The sequence below is a fragment of the Benincasa hispida genome, chromosome 3 (assembly GCF_009727055.1).
Source record: "Benincasa hispida cultivar B227 chromosome 3, ASM972705v1, whole genome shotgun sequence".
Taxonomy (NCBI): domain Eukaryota; kingdom Viridiplantae; phylum Streptophyta; class Magnoliopsida; order Cucurbitales; family Cucurbitaceae; genus Benincasa; species Benincasa hispida.
Window position 1 is genome coordinate 70032746 of NC_052351.1, and position 7966 is coordinate 70040711.

At 32.0% G+C, this 7966-nt stretch overlaps 1 protein-coding gene across 2 annotated transcripts; it reads right to left on the reverse strand.

The window, feature by feature from the left end:
* Positions 1-726: 726 nt before the first annotated feature.
* Positions 727-3939, reverse strand: LOC120074386 (thioredoxin-like 3-1, chloroplastic). 2 transcript variants are annotated; one of them, XM_039027490.1, is made up of 5 exons: positions 3506-3939; positions 3328-3402; positions 2532-2598; positions 2418-2435; positions 727-1028 (listed from the first exon to the last, which is right to left on the reverse strand). In XM_039027490.1, the coding sequence occupies exons 1-5, from the start codon at positions 3778-3780 to the stop codon at positions 1017-1019; spliced, it is 447 nt and encodes a 148-aa protein (XP_038883418.1). In that variant the 5' UTR covers positions 3781-3939; the 3' UTR covers positions 727-1016. The 2 variants fall into 2 exon arrangements, with proteins under 2 accessions (XP_038883418.1, XP_038883417.1); XM_039027489.1 differs by having other exon boundaries at positions 730-1038.
* Between the last annotated feature and the right edge of the window lie 4027 nt (positions 3940-7966).

Below are 7966 nucleotides of genomic sequence, written 5' to 3' on the forward strand. Positions count from 1 at the left end.
TTATCTTGCCTCCCAATTAAATTTTTATCTCCAATTTATCAAAATAATGCCCAAATATTTCAAGATAATTTAATGCAAATTATCTGAAAAATTCGGGATGTTACGTTATTCTTACCTTAAGAAACTGTCGTCTTCGAAAGTTCATTCCTGGATAAGCTTTGGGTATTGGGCTGTCACCCCAACCTCTTGTTCTTATGTTGCCTTCTCAAACTGGTTATTCTTCCATAAAACTTTTACTAGTGCTAACTCCCTGTTGCTTAAAGTCTTCACCTCCCTGGTGAGAATTTGGGGGGCTTCTCCTCATAACTTAAGTTCTCATTCAACTGTAATGATTTGAAGTTCACCATATGGGATGGATTTGTCACATACTTCTTCAATATCGAGACATGAAAAACATTGTGAACTGTAGAGAGAGACGGTGGCAATGCCAACCGATAAGCTACAAGGCCAATGGTTCACACCTAAAGGTACCGTCTCTCTCTACATTGTGAACTATAGGTAGAGGGAATATATATCTATTCCTTTTTGAAAAGAGTATATACGATATATTGTTTGATATACTAATAATCGAAGAAACGAAAATCAAAATTTAAAATTTTCTTATGTTTTTTAAATGGTCTTAATGTTTATTTCCTACCTATTGCAACTTTCCATGTTTTAAATACTACAATGAAGATAGGGTAAAGTAGTTGTACCTAATATCTAAAATGAGGAGATACACATGTGGAAGAAATATAAAATTGAACCTGCCAACATTTTGCATATATGCATATTTTTCCATTGACATAGATATTTTCTTATATATGTACATTAGAAGTTTACAAATGTAGCAACATATAAAAGAAAATAATGAAGATTTTGAGAAGCCATTTGAGCTAAGGGAAGGTTGAAGTTGAACTAATAATCAACAAAGTTTGTATTTGTTTTTGAAGTGAATTATGAAACAAACTTTTGGATCATTTCTCTAACTTCTTCAATCACAAGCCAAGCTTTGTGCCCTCCAATTACTTCTGCTTTCATTTCTCCATCTTTCCAAAGCTAATAAATAATTTTAGACAAAAATATGAACAGCTCATTTGTACCACTTTCAAAAATTTATAGCCAAATAAGTGTTTGGGAGTAATTTAACAAGACTCAAAAGTAATTCTCCCTAAAAAAACCACAAAATAAATGTGTTAGTTTAATTCTATACTTTTAAACGTAGTTTTCAAAATATGTTTAAGAATGATTTTGAAAATAACAAAAGTGATCTTAACTATTTCAAAATCGCTCTCAAACATGGCCACAAGAAAAAAATCACTTATGCCATTGTTAAAATTACTTTCTTTTTGATATTGGGCAAATATTGAAATTGATTTCAGAAAAATCTAAAATTATCAAAAATTGTTTTTCAAGAATTAGTTGAGAGATGATTTTGGTGGCATGATTGACCTATTTTGCCCTCTTTTATCAAAATACCAAATCTCTCTTTGTATTTAAGAATAATTTTTTTTTACTCTTTTAGTAATTTAGTAAGTCTAAAATCACTTTTCATACCAACCAAAATACCTTAAACTCACTTTTAAATCTTTGAAATCACTTTTAAGAGTTCGAAACTAAACATCAATATGATTGTATGAAAATTAATTTTACAAATCAATTGTAGTTATACCTATTTTTTTTTTTTAAAAAAAAAATCACTACTTCAATCATTATTCCCAAATATACACTTTAAAAGTGTCGTGGTAGGAACTACAAAAGTGCTTTTGGCATAAGCATTTGAGGTAAAAGGACTCCAAAATAAATTTCAAGAAAACAAAACTAAGAGATGAAATTTAATTATCATGGAATACTTTCTATTATAATGTTTTAAATTGAAGTATCGTTTTTGTTGAAAGCATTTGAGTGCAAGTTTGAGATGAATTTTAAAAGCATTAAAAGGTGTTTATTTCTCCTAAAAAAATACTTTCATACAAGATAAGACCCAAAAGTAATGGATCAAAATACTATTTTAATTGGGACTTGGTCTATTTTGGTCCACGTATTTTTAGATGTCCAAATATCGATCTAATACTTTCTAACAAAATTAATCCATACTACTAGCTCATGGTTATTATTATTTTTTTCAAAAAAATTTAATGAATCTTTCCTCTATAAAGTTTGTAAACGTATCCAAATGAAAATATTTACTAATAATTTACAAAGTTAAATAAAAACTAACTTCAAACCAAAAACCAACCGTAATGCTAGTTTTAAGGTCGGTTGAAAGTATAAAGCCAAAATTTGGACAAATTTAAAAGTATATGGATTAAAATAGAATATGTCCCAAAATATATGGACCAAAATAGTATTTTAATAAAAAAATACTTAACCTAAAAGCTTTTTATTTTTTTGGGTCAAAATTCATCTAAGAGTGAGAATTAATAAAAAGTGGTCACCTGAATTGTTGGCATTTTCTGCAGAATGAGAAAATATATAAATGGTCAAAAAAACATAATTAGAAAAGTATAGATATGAAGAAGCTCAAAAAGGACTTTATAGAATATACTTACAGAGATGTTTCCACGTTTTACTAAAGATTGAGGGACCTTATTCACATCTACATAGTAGAATTTTACTCTGAAAAAGTATATATATATTTTTTACAAAAATTAGTACGTAAATTATTGTAAAGTAAGAAAAAAAAAATACGTTTTTGGTCTCTAAGTTTTGGATTTAGTTTCTATTTAGTTCATCGGTTTTAAAATGTTACACTTTTAGTCGTTAAATTTTGAGTTTGATTTCAATTTAGTTTAAAGGTTTCAAAATGTTGCAATTTTACCATTGAGATTTGAATTTTGTTTCAATTTAGTCCTTAGGGTTCAAGATTTATACTTTTAACATCGATATTTTTTTTTTATTAAACATTCAGTTTAAGTATTGGCGCTAATGTCTATTAGTTAATTTAAAATAATTATGAAGTGAAATTTAAAATTATTTTCAAGAGTGATAAACTGTTGTGAAACTTAATTCATAAGAATTCTTCTAGTTATTTTAAATTAATCAATAGACATTAACGAGTATTTAGTGAAACGTAAGGTTAAAAGGGTGGATCTTGAAATGTAGTGATCAAATTGAAACAAAACTCAAATCTGGAAGTAAAAAATGGTAATATTTTAAATCTAGAGACTAAATTGAAATAAAATTCAAAATTTAAATACTAAAAATATAACATTTTGAAACTTAAAAGGTCAAATAGAAATTAGTCCCAAAATTTAACGACCAAAAAAGATATATTTTTTTTTCTGAAAATAGATATTAAAATTAAGATTTATTTTCTAAGAATAAGAAAATAGCATAGAGGGTTACTTGGTAACATAATCAGCAGCAAGTTTCTCCAGTTTAGGCTTCAAGTAGATGCATTTCCTACACCAAGTCGCCATCCTATTTGCCAATTTATTCAATAATATCAGATACCTAAAGTGAAATTACAAAAATGCCCTTGGTATGGAATGGAAGGGAAATGAGAGATAAGAGAAACACGAACCAATCAATAAGAATTGGCTGAGAAAGTTGTTGGGAGTGAATCAAAATCCGATCGAGGTGATCGGAATCATCAATGGACTCCATCTCCACCGCCGCCGGACGCGATAAGTCCGGCCAAAACCCAGCCTCGGCCTTGATCCTAAGCTCCCTCCGCCGCTGATCACCAAGAAGCCCAAAATCTGTATTGAGAAAACAACGCTTCCCAGTGCTTAGAATTTGGTGTTGGTGGAGTTGTCTGTACAGAATCTGAGAACTATTTGCACCCAAAACAGACATATCTCTCTCGGTTCCTCTCTGGTTTTCTTCTATTACCTTCTTCTCTGTTCGTAGGGTTCTCTCTCTCTCTCTCTCTTTCTTTCTGGGATTTGAAATTGAGAGAGAAGATGGGAACAGTGGAAGGGAAAGTTTTTGGAGTGCTTATCCGAAAGGCTGAGTTGGGGATGGAACCTAAAGACAAGCACGTGAGAGGGGAGGAGAGTGGAGACCACATCCAATGTCAAGTTTTTTTTTTGTTTTTTTTTTTTTTTTTTTTTTTTTTTTATAATAATAATATTATTATTAATAATTTATGTTTTTAGATTTACTAAGTTAAACTAATATGTATTTCGAAAACAAACTAGAATTTGTTTTTGGATCCTATCATCTAACTAATATAAATTATAAAAAATAACATTTTAGTGTTTTCATTATAACCATATTTTCGATTTTAAATTTTAAATTGTAGAATTATATAATAAAAAATAAAAAAATTAAAAATTTGGTATGTTATATTATAAACTCAAGTCATTTTAAAAAAAATTAAAATATGTATTATATAATATATTTATAAATTATATAATATTAAAATATGTATAAGTTTTCCACATCGACATTTGGAGCCATTAGTCTGGACAATGATGAACGCAAACAGATGTGTAAAGTTATAATAATTTTTTTTATGTCTATGGGAAGGGGAGCATGGTATTTAGATGCAACCTAGGCTAAACCTAAATATTGCTCATTCTAGAATTGTGACAATTTTATTTAAGGATTGGAAACTAAATGAATGAGAGATCCTTACCTTAAAAGAAAACTAGAGAAGAAATATTGAACTTCTAAAGAATAAAGGCACCCTAAGGTGATGATTTCATTATTTTCTTCATTAAGTCACACAAAGGTTCTATGGAATCTTGTGCTATTGACATATTTAAGTTTAAAAATGAAACTTCGGATTATTATCTTTGAACGATAACTTTGTCTCATGCAAACTTAAGTGATTACTAATCTCTTGAAACCAAATCAAGAGGCATGACATTAAGCAAAATCATAAACAACTTTCATTATTAACCTCTATTTTATGGAGGATTAACAATGATTCAATGTTATAAGTTTGGTTAAACATGCAATCTATCAATTTGAACATTCAACCTAACATTCATTGATGACCGATCTACATAAAAATAAGCAAAATAACAATGCAAAACATCCAACTCCACAACATCCATAACAATACCATGCATAAAATCAGATCCATAAATAAATTCATCATCCTAGAACATACAAGTCTAGTCACTCATCATTGTAAAAAACTTATTCTCAGATAATTTAACATGCATAAAGAGTAAAGAAAGTGAAAAGATAAAGGAAAAACTATTGTCGAAGTGATTCTTTGTTGTTGAAGATCGTAAAATTGCACCTCGAGATTAACGAACGACCTACAAAAATTTCTCTCATTCTCTCAACTCTTCTCTTAGTAAAACTCACGTTAAGACCCAAAATTCATTAATGAAGAAGGTTACAAAACCTTAGACTTGATAGAAAAAAATTTCCAAAAATACACAATTTTCCAAAAGTAAGTGATACTGCCATGACACCACCTTATAGCACAGCGACACCGTGTTGAATCTGGCAGCATGTGAAGTCCTTCCATGATCGTGTTGGGATTGGTGTCCTAATTCTCCCAGAGTCTCGTTGTTTGTAATGATACACGTTGTTTAATGAATAAAATAATTGTTATTTCATTCTGGCATTTACTCATATCCAATAAACAAAGCTCCATGGTTATCTTATGTAAACTTTAGCATGTATATGTGATATACAAGTGGATCATGCCTTAAGTGATAATCTAAATAGGTCTGTAGTATAAGGATTAAGGTTGGATACCTGATCCTTGTGACACTACGGATATGGCCCGCTTTGTAAAGATTTGCAAGTGTTGTAAACTACTACAGATGGTAGATCTTGACCATTCATGTGGAGACGTGCGAGCGGTGGTGTCCTATATAAAGATTTTGTATAAGACCGGACCACGAGATGATTAGACTCTGTATATAACGCCGTTGCTACGAGAGACTTACATCTCACCTAAAACGACCATAGGTGACACGACCTCAATCCTGAGTGTTTTGGGAACTCTTGCCTTTGGGAGTGTCCTTTAATTAGTATGGGTGAGAGTGGCCAGATTGCCAACTTAACATGCCTACCTTTTTGGGGACTTGTTTGATCTGGGAGCTGGGAACTCAATCCACAAGATGGAATTCACTCCTTTCCCGAAGCAGGGATAAGTAGAGAGATTGCTCCTTAATGCTGATTTTGGGCTTGAACATAGTGGCCAAACTTCTCTTGCGGAAGAGAGACTCAATCATAGTAAGACATATGACTTATATTAATTAGAGAGATCAGTGGTACTTAGGAGTTAGATGTAACTACAGGGGCATAACGGTTATTGGCCGAGTTTATTACTTACGTGTGATCTGTGAGAGGTTGTCACACTGCTGATTGGTTAAGATGGGACACATAATATATATGTGTAAGGAGAGTTCAGCTATCGGTCTTTAGTGAAGTGCCTAGCAATTAACGGATGATGGATCCCGTGACCTAAAAAGTTTAGTCAGTTATTTCACGTACCATTGGAGCTTTGAGCTACAGGTCCATAAGGGTCCCCTGGTAGCTCAATGGATTCAGTTGAGGATCAGTTCTGGATAGTAGATTATGAAATGTTTCAAATGAAAGAGGTAATTCGATTATATATGAATATGATCCGGTAGATGTATGAATACAATCTAGTGGAAGGATAATGTAAATGAGATTTACATTAAGTACGAATGGAATGGAATAAGAATCTATGGTTTTATATGTTTCATGAGATGAAATATAAAACTAATCGGTTTATAAATATAAGTATGATAAGTTGGTTATCATTTATTATTTTCATAATATATTAAATTATTGGATTAATTAACTTTTTTTCTCTAATAATCAATTGAGTGAGAGGTTATTGGTAGTTTCATGGTAAACTGTGAGATAAACTGGAAAATATTTTTACCTAATTTAGTAATGTTGAAATTGATTGAATTTTGATATTTTTCTCTCTCGGAATCTCACAGTTTTTTAATGTTGTTATATGTCAAGTAAATATGATTTACTAAGCGACAGCTTGGATAAGGTAAACGATCATGTAGTGTTTTGTAGGCGACAGACACTTAGCTAAGCAATGAGCTAAATGATCATATAGCTTTTGCTAAACGATTGGGGCACTCGACCTATACGATAGGTCATCCATCTCCCACTTGCTCAATCGTTTACACGATTGTTGTTTCCTCCGTTCTTCTGCCTCAAACTAAGTCCACACAGAGCCCACCCTCTGGATTCTCACACCGAGAATATCAAGTAGCCTTCTTGGTGGTGTCATACTCAACTCGACATTGTCGAGGTTCTGTGGAGGCCGTTCGTGCTGTTGGGGTGTTCATGACCGAGGCAATTACTGAGTTCGAGTGCACGGTGTTTATGCAGTGTAGTGGTCATGTTGGACGAGCATTCGAGGTTGCCGTGTTCAAGCGTTCGTGATCAAGGAGCTTGGCGATAAGTCTACAAATGTGTGTAGCATTTCTCCTTGATCATTTGTATTATCATGCCGTAATTTCTGTAATGAATGCATAATCGTATGTTTTTGTTTATGACTGTAATTGTAGAGTTCATATATGCTTGTAATTTGGAATGATCTTTCCGCTACTCATGGAAATCCCCATGCATGATTTCCTTCAGATCGCATGACCCTAAATCCCCCTTTTGGGTTAGGGTCCCTCGCATAGTGTTGTGGAGTACCACAATGTCCCCTTTTTGGGCAAAATGACTTTGTTTTCTTCCCTACTTAAGACATTGAGCTCTATCTCGATTTTATTGGACAAAATGAGTTCATTTTCACTCTATTGAACTCCAATTCTCGTTCTTTTGCTCAAAATCCTAAAAAACACTAGCAAATGGCATCGAATCTAACAATATCAAGCATAAACTACTTCAATTAAAAGGAAATTAGAGAAATTTTCAAGTACTTTTCAAATGACGAATGTAAACAGTAGTTGACCAGAATCTACCAAGGCTAGGCTCAAGTATCTAGACTCGATGAAAGGAGAACTAGATTGGGATCCACCATATGAATGGCTTGGAGGTCTTCACTTGAATGAGAAAACCCAAGTAAGGAATA